General features: G+C 37.1%; 2 protein-coding genes across 2 annotated transcripts in view; both read left to right on the top strand.

The window, feature by feature from the left end:
- The window catches only part of LOC133521466 (uncharacterized), a 520,259-nt gene that overhangs the window by 216,599 nt on the left and 286,820 nt on the right, over positions 1-16,840 (top strand). The window lies entirely within an intron of this gene.
- LOC133521450 (multiple inositol polyphosphate phosphatase 1-like) lies at positions 224-6,335 on the top strand. The gene is made up of 9 exons (XM_061856410.1): positions 224-527; positions 634-768; positions 1,699-1,874; positions 2,146-2,268; positions 3,403-3,553; positions 3,669-3,769; positions 4,561-4,670; positions 5,401-5,586; positions 6,037-6,335. The coding sequence occupies exons 1-9, from the start codon at positions 371-373 to the stop codon at positions 6,209-6,211; spliced, it is 1,314 nt and encodes a 437-aa protein (XP_061712394.1). The 5' UTR covers positions 224-370; the 3' UTR covers positions 6,212-6,335.

Genomic DNA, 16,840 nt, shown 5'->3' on the forward strand with positions numbered 1-16,840 from the left:
TAGTGTTGAACTGTTGATTATCCATAGTCGGAGCGAGACGATCAAATTAAAATTTCATACACCTATTACAATAAGACGCACGCCCCCTTTTCGCTAAGCTATTCGGGACCTTTAATAAAACATTTTAATTTATATTGTTATTGTCAATAAATAGGTTTTTTATTTAACTTCTATATGAAATCTGTGAAGCTGACAGTTTTGTCGAGAAGTGACACTGACAGACACGCTTTGTCAAAATAACTTAAATTCAAAATGTCAGTGTAAAAACTAAATACACAAACAATGGTATACCAAATTACAGTATTATAATAGCTTCATAATATTATTCCACAGAAATATTTATAGAACTAAGTCTAGCGTAATTAAAAAAATGGGGTTTAAGTTATACATAATTATTGTAGCTGTGTTGATTATTTTTCACGATGCAGGATCTGAATCCATTTCAGACGATATACGTAATCATTTGGGCTCTAAAACCCCATACAGGTTTAAATACCTTAAAGATGACTCCAAGATCAAGTTTCCCGGTAAGTACTTACAATATAATTCCGACTACTGGTTGCTCCATTTACAAATTAACTTTGTTTTAAAATTTCCTATTTATAATATCCGTATTTATGGCTTTCTTTTTAGGATGTGAAAGTACTAAAATGTGGATGATTATACGGCACGGATCTAGGTTGCCAAGTGACGAAGATATAGCAGGAATGAACACTACTTTAAAGGAGTTGTCTCAACAGATTTTATCAGGACACAAAGTTGGAAAAGGTATGTAATCTACATACTTTTTAGTTTAAGTCCAGGTCCTGGGTCCTGTCCAGGTGTCTATTTGTCAGCAAATGTTACAGTTGGAGCCACATCCTTGTTTCAAATAGGTAAGCTGAAATACAATACAATACAATACAAATCCTCTTTATTGCACAACCTCAGAACAAATGTACATGGAAACACATATAATACATGAAAATAGAGGTAAACAACAGGCGGCCTTATCGCTACAGAGCGATCTCTTCCAGACAACCTTTGGGTGGTGGAGAAATTACATTTTCAATTTAACTGAAATGTTGCATACCAACAGACAATAGGTTTAGTATCTAATGCAGCATTTCCCAAACTATGGGTTGCGACCCATTGGTGGGTTGCAAGTGAAATTGCATGCTCCTCAGTTAAGACAGCCAATTTGGCAGTTTTTGTTAGGTGTGTTGGAGCCTAGTCAACTTTGGGGACCACTGGTCTAATGTGTTAGGTATATAATGAAGAGTCATGTTAGTTCCTGTTTCCTTAATGTGCAACAAATATTGATTTAACTTTGTTACTTGCCTGTTTACCAAAATTATAGAAGTAAATAATAGATTTCCTAAACTGGCTACAAATCCCCCAACACATTTTTTCATCAATTTTCCACAACTTGTTCAGTATGTCTGGCTGTGTCGTACTCTTAAATATTGATTTCCGGTAAAAGGTATCACTTAGATGGTTGACAATTGTGGATGTCACCTTGTTCAGTGATTTAAAAATAGCATTCAATCTAATACATCTAGGTTCCCTGCTTTCTTGTGTTGTTTAAAAAAGCTGTGGCTATGGATATCCACAATAAAATTTAAGAGCAACTAATGTAAAAAGTGCTTATCTTTTTTTATGACAACCAACAAAGTAATACTTTATACTATGCCAAATGTGTGATTTGATATTATACAGGTCAATTAACTGAGGAGCAGTTATCAAGATTTGCAAATTGGTCAAGCAGTATAGATATAACCAAAGAAAAAGACCTAGTAGATGAAGGCAGGGATGAAATGACCCAGTTAGCTAAGAGGATGTATAAAAGATTTCCCAGTATTATTAAGAGTAAATACAACAGTGATACTTTTGAGGTAAGATCAACTTTTTAAATGATTTTGGAATGAAGTTCCTTATTGGACGGTACGGACTTGGTGGATGGGGGCTAGGCTAGATTTTTCTGTCACAATTTATAGGTATACAATTGAGAAAGAATGAGAATGAAAATGAGGATGGCGGACACGGACACATGGACATAGAATATTACTTACCCCAATTCAATTGCTATGTACCCCTGTTCAATTGCTACTTACCCCGATTCAATTTCTACTTACCCTGCTTCAATTGCTTTGATATGTTTTTCAGTTTCGCGCTACTCCTACTGAAAGAGCAGAGGAAAGTGCCAAGAGTTTTGCAATTGGACTGTTTGACAAGAATGCACCAACAGTCATTATAAGAAAGACAAGCAAAGGAGACCCTGTGTTACGAGTATGAAGCTGTCACTCTATTGGAAATGTTTTGTGCCCTTTTCTCCAAATCCAAGCATGATTACTCTATCCTTGATAATAGGTTTCAAAGTGATGAAAAATCTTAAGTGATCCAATGCCAAAAAAAGCGAACAAGAGCATACATAAAGGCTAGCAACGCACTTGCAACGTCTCTGGTGTTGCAGGTGTCCATGGGCGCCGGTGATTGCTGACCATCACGCAATTCGTCTGCTCCTTTGCCTCGTATATCATAAAAAAATCTAAATGTGTCCCTAGCTACTGTGATCTCAGTACAGAGTTTGACTACATTATAGACTTGTGTATATGGTAAAACATACATTTTGAGTAAGATTTATATGGCTAGGTAGTACCTAGTACCTACCTACCAATAATGTTGGCAATGTTGACATGTAAATGACATTTTTGGAAATTTGTGGCAGCATAGTTGTGTACCTGCCAATTTCATAAACTCAATTGTGGTGCCATGAAAATTAAACCAGAAAATGTAAACAGACTAGCAATGACGGGTGAATTAGGTGTTGGTGATAAGACTGATAAGTATGTGTAATATTGAAAACACCTAATTTTGTCTTACTCAATTATTTAAACAACCTGCATGCAAGGGTGCATGGGTTGCATGAGTGGTCTGTTTATACCCCAACTAATCACTATGTCTCTTAAGTAAAATAGTTAAATTATTTAAGACGATAATTTTGTGAGATTACAATTTGTACCTCGTTTCTTGCTTACCTACACAATAAGCTTCCTAATTCCTTAATTTTTATTACTTTCTTTGGACGGGCCTTACGGGCACTAAGTATGATGCTATCAGTGGTGTCAGTCACGAATTCGGAACAATTGTTCAGTCTACGCAAGTAGTTGTGACCAATCGCGCGCGTGATGCGAACTCTTCAATCAATCGCGTTGGACTGCACGATTGTCTTGAACTCATGTGTTTGACACCGCTGTACTGGCCCTATTTTTATTGCCCGTAAGGCCCGTCCTTACATATATGTCAATGCTTTATTTTTGATAAATTTCTTCGTCTCAGATAATCTCGGTCAAAGTTTTGATTACTATTTTATTTAAGTGGGATAGCGAAACAGCTTTCCTATACTTAGTTGCAATTTTCCAGTTTTACAAACACTGTGACAACTGGCAAAAGCAAGTTAAGAAAAACCCAAATACATACGCAGAGCAAAAGAAATTGGGGAATAGCCTGCTAATGAACCAAACTTTGGAAAAAATTACACAAAAGTTGGGTCTCGATAACACTATTGATTTAGGTTTGTAGACGCTTGCTATGCTATTTGCGACATGTTGTACCTTATTCCTTTAGCTTTTGAGTTTATATTTGAATACTCATGTTTTATTTTGGTTGTTATGTAATTGTCTGTTTAGCTGAAGCAGATTTGATGTACAAGGCCTGTGCGTTCGAGACTGCGTGGTGGAAAGACTATGTCGCGCCTTGGTGCTTTGCGTTTGATAAGGACACTATAAAGGTGAGTTGAGTTCCCCGCATATTGAAGGCGAGACGAGAGATAAGTTTTGTTACTATTGCTAACTCTTCAGTGTCATAAGTAGGTACCATAATGCTTAATTACATTTGGTCGCAAGTTTTGTTCCAACAGGCCAAAAACAACTTGTCTTACATTATTTCAAGTACCTAGGTACTTGAAATGATGTACAATTTGATCTTCACCCGTTTGTAAGAAAATTAGCATGCATGTTATGTTTGACAATTTTAAAAATGAATAATAAGGCATATAGATGTAGGCGTCAAGACCGCCAAGCTCAAGTGGGACTGGGCTGGACATGTCTGCTGCATGCACCCGGAAAGGTGGGCCAAAATGGTTACTGAGTGGGACCCACGGAACACCATAGACAGTGCAGGACGGGGTGCAGGCAGACCGAAAAGGAGATGGCGGGATGACGCATTCTACCCAAAATGGTGGGAAAATGTCAACGACAGGGTCGAGTGGAGAAAACGAGGGTAGGCCTTTGCCTAGCAGTGGGACACTATAGTAGGCTAACAAAAAAAAAAAGTTATACTGTCATCAGTCTCATAGAATAGGATTGGCAACTAACAAAGATTTTTATATAGATGGTGCCCGCATATTAGATTTCACCTGTCTCTAGGTTGTTTTATGAGATTTGGCTTGAATTAAAAAAAAAAAAAAGAATTTGCACTATTCGTAGGATTGATGGAACCTAAAACCTATGCTGGCGCCACCTCTAAAATGCTTAGACCGGCCAACTCCATTCAATATGATTGAAACAACTGTCTTTGCAGGTATTGGAGTATTACCATGATCTGAAACATTATTTAATGGATGGTTACGGAAACGAACTTACTAGTCAGACAGCCTGCGAGGCCGTGAAGAATATGTTCGAACATTTAACGTAAGTACTGTAATTTTTACCTAATTTGATGAAAAATATCTATCACTAGTGACTCTGAGAGCTGTGGACCTCGCGAGAATAGCCCAATAAATGTGTAGCTTCGCACTTTGAAAAAAATCAAAAAACTGTAAAAAAATCTATGTACCTAATCTTCGAACATGCTCACAAAATTTCACGAATATTGGTTGAGAATTACGATCTTTTGTTAGAGGAGAATGTCCGGTCATATGAAAGCATTTATGTCCAAGCTGGAGACCTTCGCTAATGCTCGATCAATTAGTTTCTTGATGAACCAAGAATCACGATTGAAACGCCTCTAAAAAAATGATATTGTAATGTGACGTCACATTACATTAGTCTGTCCTAAATGTATGGAAGATCAAGAAAATTGCTATTTTGACCCTGAAATATTGCGTTTATGTATTTAGTTGTCGTACAATTTATTTTTCAATAAAACGTAAGGAATCGAAAGGTACCATTTTATTTTTTATTTTTGAAAGTAAAAAAAAAAACTGGTTTTTAAGACTTTGGAGACTTGTATTTTTTTATAATCTCAATATTTCTTTTTAAATTCCACATTTTTATAATGGATGGCCCATTTTCTATCCATTTAGCTAAATTTTGGTATGATATTCAATATGTGTCTAGTACCCAATTGGTCACTTCAAAGTCAGTGCAGAGACTGCAGAGTAAGCTTGGAAGGACTCAACGAGGACTTTTTTGTTTCCAGATCGAAATCCGGACCGAACGCTTCATTCTTGTTCGCCCATTCCGGGACTATGCTAAAGATCCTAACGCATATGGGATTATACAAGCCGGAGTCACCGTTAACCGGGGACTTTATCCCGCATGAAAGTGTTTGGAGACTGTCGGAAATTGACTGCTTCGCTGCTAACTTAGCATTTGTTTTGTTTGAGTAAGTAATATATAGTTGTAAAAAAACACGGTCATTTTCTTCTTCACAACACTGAGCGGATATTGCGACAACAGCGAAATTAGAAGTGAAATTATAACATTTTCTATGTAACACAGTTAACTGAATTCTGAATTAATAGGTTTGGAGGGTCTGCCACCTTGTGGCCTGAATTAAAAACTTTAACTTGACATTGACATGTAACATGCCTATAAGTAGGTGCTGCCCTCTACGGTTCATGCGCGCTCCTTGGCGCGTTGGATGGCCTTTCACTTTGTGGCCTAAATTGGAAACTTAAATTTGACATTAACATTTCGCGCAATAATCCAATCGCATCCCAATAGAAGTAGGCAAACTAAATAAAGTTGTCTGTTTCCAGGCACTGAGCGTTGTTATGTAGCAATAATAATTGTTTATAACATATTAAGGGTTGTTTCATATTTATTCCACCAGATGCAAAGACGGCGATCATATCCTGACACTTCACCAGGAGCGAGTGGTCAAACTACCCGCGTGCGAAAAGGAGCTGTGCCCCCTCGAACATTTGAAGCGGGTCTTCCACGACACCATACATAATTGCGACCATGCGGCCATTTGCAAATACAATAGTAGTAACGACGAGTTATGAACAAATTATAATGGGGGTGACGAATGAGGTACTTAGGTACATACGTCATCGAAAGGTAGCAGTGTTTTCGCTGATTATATATTAATATTTTTTTTATTAAAAAGATGCAAGTATTCACCAGGTACCTATGTAGTTTATTTTATTTACCTTTGAAAGGAATTGAATACTGCCAGCGTATTACGGATCGGCTTGACTCCTTCGCGGTGCGTAGAGATGTGGCCTCGCTCTGCATTTTCTATCGCATGTACACCGTTGTACATTGCTCCGAGGAATTGTTCGGATTAATCCCTGCCGCTTCTTTTCGCCATCGCCCTACGCGACAACATTTCCATCCTCACCACTTAGATGGTTGGCAGTCCTCAACTGTCCGTTCCTCCAGGAACTTTCTGCCTCGCACAGCTAAACCGTGGAATGAACTGTCGCCTGTATTTCCGGACCGATACGACCTTCAAACCTTTAAGAAAAGAGCGTACTCCCATCTTAAAGGCCGGCAACGCACTTACAACCCCTCTGGTGTTGCAGGTGTCCATGGGCGGCGGTAATCGCTTACCATGAGGTGATCCGTCTGCTCGTTTGCCTCCTCTATCATAAAAAAAAAATATAGATATTTCATCCCTCTAAAACTCGCCCTCTACCCTTTATAAGTGAAATATAACACAATCTGCAAACTTTTGGACCTCCTCTCGTATAAATTAGGTAGTAAATAAAAAAAAACAAGTAGCATTGATCGTTTGTTTTGACTACATATTTAATAAAGGTACGGTTATTTCACATGACCATGGTGAAAGCTACGATTCTTACATTATTACAGGGCATTTTTTCCAATCTTCTGCTTAAGCATATGAACACCCAATGTTTGATATTCTAGACAATCTATGTATACAGAATGAAAGATCTTTATGTCTTCTAGTTCTTTCTAAATAAGTGTTTCATTTTTATAATTACAGGGTGGCCAAATAAGAAGTATACATTTTGTTTTTAAATTTTAACTGTATTAAGTTCAAAAATTATTAGGTATTGTTTTAAAAATATATTCTTCAGGGTTGGCAAATTCATGCGAAACATAATGTCTGACATATGTCCACCTCTAACAGCAGGCAAATGTAAGGCCTTATCATCCCAATGTTCAGCATCTATTCGCACATTTTTGGCATTATCTTAGTACATTTGTGTCGAATAGTCGGTTTTAACTGTTTAAATTTCATCAGCTCGTTAGCATAGACACGTAATTTTAGATAGCCCCACAGAAATAAGTCAAGAGCTACAAAATTTGGAGAATTTGGGTGCCAATCACTATCACTTTTTTTCAAAATTAATCGAGCAAACAACGTGTTTTAAACAACAGAAACATTTGAGATAAAATTGCTTGCTGCTAGTGGTATACATTTGGCAGAAATTATCTTCCGTATACAATTGCCAACCCTGAATAATATATTTATGAAAAAATATTTAGTAAAATTTCCACTTAATGTAATTAAAATTTAAAAACAAAGTGTATCATTCTTATTTGTCCACCCTGTATTTTTGCATATAGACCATCAATTTTGACATTATGTCATATCTACTTTCCTCGAGCCTTTTTCCATCGCTCTAGCTGAAATTTGATCGGTAAATAACGTTTTTGTGCAAGTATATCTTTTTTATTTTTTCCTTAAAACGTTTAATTGTGTTATGAAATCAACTTAGAGTATAAAAATCCGGCCAAGAGCATGTCGGGCCATGCTTAGAGTAGGGTTCCGTAGTTATTCTTCCGTCACAATAAGCTAAACTGGAGCTTAAAGTATAGCAGATTGTTAACCAAGGGATGAACTGTGGATGTACGTCTTTTTACTATAAAGGGGAAAAATATCCGATATAGTTTTCATTTAATGTCTTTCTTGAGCTCTACTTCCACGATTTTTTTCACATTTTTTTGACCTATGGTTCACATGGGGGGACGACGACGACGACGACGACGACGACACATTTATTTTTCGGATCGGCACTTTGGGAGCGATTATCTCCAAATATATTCACTTTATCAAAAAATGTTTGTTGAAGACCCCTATTACTTTTGAAAGATCTTTCCAACGATATCCCACACTGTAGGGTTGAAGTAAAAAAAAATCACCCCCACTTTACGTGTAGGGGAGGTACCCTAAAAAATATTTTTTATTTTATTTTATTGTACGACTTTGTCGGCTTTATTGATTTTTATATCCATGCCAAATTTCAGCTTTCTAGCACTAACGACCACGGAGCAAAGCCTCGGACAAACAGACAGACAGACAGACAGACAGACGGACATGGCGAAACTATAAGGGTTCCTAGTTGACTTCGGAACCCTAAAAAAGAGGTGCAGCAATAGGACGCGAGAAATGAAAGGAAAGTGTTAGTATTAAAATAAATAAAAGACAGAGTGACCTGAATTTGCAGGTATAATCTGGCAAGCTAGCTTTGTCAATAGAAGAGGCGGCAAATTTGAAAACGGTAGGCGCGCTTGATTGATTTCCCATACAAATTTTGAATTTCGCGCCTTTTTCTACTGACAAAGTTGGTTTGCCAGAGTATATTTATGTAACTATAAAAATTTCGGTTTTAGGCCATTGATTCGACGGTACTGATGCGCCGTCAGAAAGTGTCCAACATTGCGAAATTTTCAAATGGAAAAATTTGGGGCTTCATATTTTTCTATTTGTATGGGAACCGAAATTCTCCATTTTCAAAATGAAAGATTCCTTTGTTCCTCACTATTGTTCCAATAGACCTTAATGGATTGATTTAATTTTTCCTTGATGGATTTTGAAGCGAGATCCCGCTGGGAGTGTGAAGGGTCAGCGTTCAACAGTAGTTGTATAAGAACGTAAGTATGACATACAATAATTGTAGGTAGGTAGAACGGGGCTATAACCGGGAAAATCGAAGTTCGTCAATTGCGGGCATTTTTCTGTGTCACTCTAATTAGGTCTTAGTGTTAGTAAAGGAGAAAGATTCTCGCAATTTGCGAATTTCGGTTTTCGCGGTAGGCCCTCAGAAATGCTCGTGAGAGATAAAATATTAGGGTTCTGTTCAAGGGCGACGCCGGTTTCTCTTGAATAATAAGCCAGAGGCAGATAGAGTCGGACCAAACTAACTCTGCATGGCATTTGCAATGACAGTGTGTCATGCATGTCATCATTAATATCAAATAACGACACCCCTCATTTTGTTCTGTTAACCATTTAGTACCTGGGCGACCGAGCTTTGCTCGGTTATAATTATTTATTGTAATATGGTGGTGTATAGGTGATAATCTTAACTACATTTTTTTACTAATTTAAACTTGTCTAAAACAATAAAAATTAAAAAATTATATATAAACTTGAACATATATAAAAAAAAAACAAAAGTTAGTCACCGGGCGAGATTCGAACCCGTAACACTCGTTCCTAGCCGTCCGCGTCTTAACCCGCTGGACCAGACGAACAGTGGCCGGCAACACGAAATTAGCGACCATATTCTGCGTCGAAAGAAACACGCATGAAAACTCGAAAACACGCGTTTTCCCAAACATAAGACTAATCTAAATCGATTGTATACCCCCAAAAACCCCCATATAACAAATTTCAGCGAAATCGTTAGAGCCGTTTCCGAGATCACAGAAATATATATACATATATATATACAAGAATTGCTCGTTTAAAGGTATAAGATAAAGCATATGAGTGTCAGAAATTATGCACCCTATCCCTTTGAAATAAACTTCAAAATTAGGTGAGAACAAAAACCTCTACCTTATAGGGACCGTGCGCGTTGGAGTCTGCCATCTTGGGGTCTGAATCGGAACCATAAACAGGCACATTTACACGTCAAGTGTTTTCTTGTGCATAGTAGGTTACGCCATCTTGTGGGCTACATCGGAACAATAAACATCACATTTACGCTTCGCGCCAAAAATCTGACAGCTCCTGTGCTGCCTCCTATAGTTTATGCACGCTTCGCGCCAAAAATCTGACAGCTCCTGTGCTGCCTCCTATAGTTTATGCACGCTTCCTATAGTTATAAAATCGGTGGGAAGTTAGGTAGATCGTACTAAGTAGGTACCTACTAATATTGTACGGAAACCAATTTGTCAGAAGAAAACGCGTGAAATTATTTTTGATGTTTAAACTTTCCCGCCTTCTACTGACGAAACTGGATTGCTAGTCTAAAGTTATAATATAATTCTCAATTTGTACAAAAATAATAGATAAGGTGTATACCGTGCTTTGAATGGTGACTTTCGTTTCCAGAAAGAAAGATAACTGTGAAATTAGCTTAATGGCTTATAAAACGTCGTTAATGCTTGGTTTATGTTAAAGAAGATACATTTAAGTGCCTAATTATGAAGCAAAACGTACCTGAATAATGTAGGAGGGGCTGGAGCTGGACCCGCAGTTACAGAGATTTATAATCTCGACGAATGTTGCAGTAGGTATTTGACTTGGTTTTTATGGTTCCGTATTCGAAGCGTAACAGTCGGAACTCTGTTAATCTATTACAAACTATAATACTAGTAGTTCGCCCCGAACTGAGAACTCGTGGTTTGCCAAAAACTATATAGAGCGATTGAATTTGTTGCAACTAGGTACTTAGTCGGCAATGGATCGGAAACCGCGTGCGATTTATGGCAAGGTCTGCGGAGCCCTTGAAACTGTATCTGTGGGAAGCCGTATGTTTCCTGTCAAATACCTATATTATTTTTATTTTATTTCATTTTTTTAACGCAAATTATTTTAAAATGGTAAAATTAAAAACAATGTTATTAATATGTAAACCGCTCACTTTCAAGGCCGTCTTTATACACGCGGGGGCCTTGGGCACTCAGGAATCCATATTCCACTCAAATGGCCCTAGTGCACTCAAAAACGGGGGCCGTGAGGTTGGGGGTCCCGGGCACGTGCCCAGAGTGCCCAGTGGGAAAGAGGGGCCTGATCACTTTGATTTGATACCAAAGAAGACCAGTATAGCAAAAACCCCTCATAAATAGCTTTTTGGCCTTCTAGGCTCTTGTAGCTCCATAATCCCTTGATCGAGTTTGCTCATAATTTAATGAATAAAATATAATTTTGGGTGGGTAACTTTCTATATCGAGTGGTTTGGCAATCGAAGGAAAAAATCATCTCCTAGAGTCAGACCAAGATAGTTGGCAGCAATTTTGACAGCCTAGGCAGTGCAAGAGTTATATTAAACGTCTTCTATGAAATCGTCATAACTTCAATGAAATTATGACGTTTACACTTGTACAGGCTGGACTATCAAAATCATAGCCAACTTATCTTGGTTTGATTCTAAGGCTCCGAAAATTTATTCAAACTTGGGATTGCGCGTACTCTGATTAGGTACACGCATTTATGACCAAATGAAGGCGTATTAAAACGATACAGCTTGCTGGCAATTAATTCCTCCAAACGCTTTTTACGGATCGCATTTGATTGGCGTTTATGTGTAAAGTTCAGAATTCCGCCATATGACATGAGTGGTATTTGAAATCCTTGGCAACCGAGTGAATAAGTTATTAGCGCTTACGGGGCATTAAATAGGCAGGCACAGGCATTTTGCACTTTACATCAGATTTTACAATTTGTTCAAGATTTGATCTTTTTGTCGTACGAGTATAACCTGGAACTGGATATAATTGCTGTGCATCTTTCGCGCACTAATAATAAGTGCGGGTGAGATGTCTAATGCTATGACGGCGAGTGCATTTCGTGCGCACTATTTAGTACCTAAAAGCGATCGTAGGTATAATATAAATATCAAAACGTAACTAGATTTTAAAATCTGAAAACTGCTCAGATAACTACTTAACAACGAGAACGTTTTTGGAAACGTTACCGTGCTTGTAATTTGGTGTCTGTACCAGTGGCGCATTTGTAGCATATAAGTAATGTTCGTAATGTATGTACGAAATCACTCGTATTTAGTTTCATGTCCATCAAGCTCTATATTGAAGTATTCTAATCGGCATCCAACTGATTGTAGTCTTAGGAATTAATTAGTACAAAACTTTGAGAATTCACGTCAAACCACAGAGGGGGAAGGAGTCATACTTTTAATTGCTAAAGTTTTCTTTTTACTTACAAGCTTTTGAATAGGTTAATAAAACTTGGATAATTCATTTTCGAATTTGGAGTGCGAATACTTACCTACTGTTTCCCACAAAGAATAAGATTATTTTTTCAAAGTAAGTAAAGTAAGATTTGGAGATAGAATCTTATCGCATTCCAGAAATAGTAGGTGGGTAGGTACCTACCTATCTCGAATCTAGAGTTAATTAGGGAAAATTAAATTTAGCTTTTTTGCTAAGGAAGAAAAATTCGAGGAAGTACTGAATCCTAACAAGGTTTAGTTTGTCATTTGAGTAGGAACGACAAGTCTAGCCAAATGAACTTTCACCTACTATGGTAAGGATGATCGGATGTAACCAGGAATACGATGAGAATCTCTACTAATAAATTATAAATACGAAAGTACCTAAAACTGAAATCGCTGAAACGACTAGAAGAAATTTGGTACGGAGATCGTTTGACGCCTGGGAAAGGATATAAGGTTCATGTTCATTCGTCAGAATTTTTACAACAATTAAAAGATAAATCGCATAGCAAGGTAGCATAATAAGGCGTGGTAGGTAGTTTATTAAGGCCTTGTCCATTTTTATGAGTTCGAAAAAGTGTGCAATCATGAAAATTTTTTTTGTAATTAACTTTATTTAGAAAGGGCTCACCGTTGTTTACGTTACGTATAAGTATTAGTTAGGTATTATAATTTCTGTCCCAAATATTATTGTTAGAAAATTCGTTACATTAAATGGTATAGATTTTATTGCGTGATGCACATAGGCCTTATTAATCTCAACTTTTTGTAAGACTAATTCAACAGATCATAAGAAGTAGGTACATAAGATTGAATTTATGTACTGGATTGTTGTTAGCTTTTATATAGTTAGGTATATCATTTTATATGTTACTCTAATAACTAAGACGGTTACATTGTTTTAAGTACTTTATTTTTCAGGTAGGCCTTATTACCTCCCAGTGCATAGCCTGATTGTATGCAGGGGGGGGGACACACCTATCCCTGCAGCTGACTGTACTTTAGTGTCGTTTTTATCCATCATTATTACACGCAGATAAAGTCACGGGCAAAAGGTAGTTTTCGGTAGTCACGGGCAATTCATATGCATACATTAGTACTAACTTGAAAAAAGTAAGTTTATTTGCACTCATTTCTCATAACTTCTAGTCGTTAAGAAGTGCGAGTTAAACTAAAATAAGAACGAAGGAAGGAATTAATTATTGTTCTTCATTATTTGAACTCAAGTTTTAATCTGCAGTAAAGAACTGCGTCTTGATAGAAACTAGCGAAGTTTCCAGAAGTTTCTACGGGTGTTTTACGGACAAACAGAAAATGGGTGCCACGTCGTAAACTAGGATTTGTTACCGGCGCGTCTTGAATAGTCGTTTGTGTTAACGACCATACACGGGTATGTGGATCGAGATAGAACAACAAGTTCTGTTCATGCGGCGATTATCGTGGTAACAGGTAAGTATATAAGTAGTGGTTTGCGTGTGAAAATGTAGTTTCAGATAATTGTACGAAATTTAGAGGTCCTCGCCCTCGAATCAGGAGAAAAATCTTTGCAACACCCGAGCGGACTGTAGGATTGCCAATTAGCGGCCAGAAAGACATGTCGTGTACCTAATAAGCATAGGACTATTGTTGTAACTTTAAGTTTAGAATTTTCATTTTTTTTTTAGGGTTCCGTAGTCAACTAGGAATCCTTATAGTTTCGCCATGTCTGTCTGTCTGCCCGTCCGCGACTTTGCTCCGTGATTGTTAGCGCTAGAAATTTGGCACTGACATAAAGTGGTAAAATAAAAACAGAAAATTTTTTTTAGGGTACCTCCCCTACACGTAAAGCGGAGATGAAAATATTTTTTCACCGTAATCCTATGGTGTGGGGTGTCGTTGGATAGGTTATTCAAAAATAGAGAGGGGCCTTCTACAAAAAAAAGTAATTATTTTTGAAAATAATCACTTCGAAAAAAATAATTCGCCCTTAAACTTTTGAACCATAACCTCAAAAAATATGAAAAACATGAAGGTTCAATGAAAACTATAGCGCACATGATCGGATAAGCCGTTTTTGAATTATCGCGAAAAGTCTTTCCTTTTTAAGTAGTAAATAAAAACCGGCCAAGAGCATGTTGGGCCATGCTCAGAGTAGGGTTCCGTAGTTACTCTTCCGTCACAATAAGCTAAGCTGGAGCTATTTAAATAGGTATTATACTCGTAGATTGTTAACCAAGGGATGAACTGTGGGTGTACGTCTTTTTACTATGAAGGGGAAACTTTTTGTGATAACTCAAAAACAGCTAAACTGACCACATCCGCTATAGTTTTTATTTAATGTCCTTCTTATGCTCTACTTCCAAATTTTTTTCATATTTTTTGGACCTATGGTTCAAAAGTTAGAGGGGTGGGGGGGGGACACATTTTTTTTTTCTTACGGAGCAATTATCTCCGAATATATTCACTTTATCAAAAAATGTTTGTTGAATACCCCTATTAGTTTTGAAAGACCTTTCCAACGATATCCCACACTGTAGGGTTGAAGCAAAAAAAAATTTCACCCCCACTTTACGTGTAGGGGAGGTACCCTAAAAAAAATTTTTTTTTTGATTTTATTGTAGGACTCTGTCATCTTTATTGATTTATATATCCATGCCAAATTTCAGTTTTCTAGCACTAACGACCACGGAGCAAAGCCTCGGACAGACAGACAGACAGACAGACGGACATGGCGAAACTATAAGGGTTCCTAGTTGACTACGGAACCCTAAAAAGACGAACTAAGCGCTGCGAAGGTATACTCCCTTTTGCTTGTTATGTCTTTATTATAATACGTTCAAGGTAGCCTATCGTGACAGAAGGGTAAATAAGGAACCCTACACTGTGCATGGGCAGACATGCTCTTGGCCGGTATTTATTATTTATACTTACGTGTGCTTGTAATTTCACCGCCGCTTTCCAAATAACGTACAACCTACCTATTTAAATAGTTCAATTGCTCCATCTCCAAGCAATACAATTTAACAATAGTTCAATTAACGCAACAAACGGGCAACAAACGGACGGTATGGAAGAATAAGACGTGTGGGATAATTACAAAAAAAACTTTTATAAGGTACTTAACTTTTCGCGTGATAGGTAACCATACACTAGTTAAGCCCGTATTTTTAATCATTATTGAACTCTCTGTACAGATAGCTATTTAAGCTATGTCCCAAGCCCCATAGCCCACGATCCTCTATACGGATACTTTGTATCCCGCAATCTTGTCAGAGTTTAATAGTGCTATAAATAATTCACTTTATTACATAATATAACTGACGTAGGTACCTGACCGCGAAAAATTACGGTTTTATATAAATTACCTTTTTTGGGGTTAGGTGCGTTAATTGCTGGCAGAGAATTTAATTAGGGATATTTAAATGGGCAGTTCGTAACCTTTAGGTTTTACGGAGACAGAAGATAATTTTTTGTAGGTTTTGATTAAATTAAAACATATTTTTTTGAGGCACAGTAAAAAGAATAATGCATATTAAAAATATAAATAATGTGTGATTAATTCTGGCATAGGTATCTACAACGTTCGTTTGAACGTTTGTTGAATTTAACAAATTCTAGGTAGTTAAATATATGTAAAATGACCAATGTATCACAATAAATTAGACACAATAAAAAACCTCAAAGTATATTGTACTTTCAAAATGAAAAATGGGACCATTCGCTTCCTTACATTTAATGGAAAATAAAATGTATACTAGTATACTCGTAATTACCTTCAACGCAAGTTTTCACCGTCAAAATAGCAATTTTCTTCTTTTCCATACTTTCGGCTTCGTGATTGTGATCGTGACGTCATGATCACGTACCTACCGTTTAGAAAGGGGCGTTTTGTGCGTTGTGTTGTATACGATTAGACTTTGACTGTCGTTTCTGAATTTGATATTGCTTTGGTGCATTCCAAAATGCCCCATCTAGACATTGATTCTTAAGACAAAACGAATCGACTGATTGACTGATACATTAAAAAAAAATACATTCAGCATATTATCACATTAATCTATTTTTTGTACAGTCCTCGGCAATGTTGGTAGAAATTCTGAGCGACTATGCGTATACGGGCGCGGTATGAATTTAACATTTAAGGTGACATTCAGTGTGCAACCACAGCAACATTACTGTTGCAGAGTTACTGCTATAGAGTTGACGCGGGTGATGTCAGTATAAATTTCCTTGATAAAATGCGTTGCGTTCGTTCAATCCGTCACTCATACTTACACAAGTTAGGTATACACATGTATGTATTTTATTTATTATACCTGTGAAAATAATCCCATTTTTTGTCCCCCAGGGCGGTAAAAGCCCCTTCTTTGGTTATAAATTCGGCACAAATGTAATTTATTACACATTTAACATCATAATTCAGGTTATTTGGGTCAGGATATTTAACCCCTTTGTAAATTCTCATCATAAAGTCTTTCGGAACATTACACCTCTTTATGACTCATTAATTTAACAACTACAAAATTGAGCCATTTTCCTGACATACATACGGCCCGA

The sequence above is a fragment of the Cydia pomonella genome, chromosome 9 (assembly GCF_033807575.1).
Source record: "Cydia pomonella isolate Wapato2018A chromosome 9, ilCydPomo1, whole genome shotgun sequence".
Taxonomy (NCBI): domain Eukaryota; kingdom Metazoa; phylum Arthropoda; class Insecta; order Lepidoptera; family Tortricidae; genus Cydia; species Cydia pomonella.

Bases quoted from the DNA above. Each gene is read 5' to 3' on its own strand.
- LOC133521450 (XM_061856410.1), top strand. From the start codon at position 371: ATGGGGTTTAAGTTATACATAATTATTGTAGCTGTGTTGATTATTTTT. The intron at 1,875-2,145 runs GTAAGATCAACT...TATGTTTTTCAG, and splicing joins ACAACAGTGATACTTTTGAG to TTTCGCGCTACTCCTACTGA. The intron at 2,269-3,402 runs GTATGAAGCTGT...GCAATTTTCCAG, and splicing joins AAGGAGACCCTGTGTTACGA to TTTTACAAACACTGTGACAA.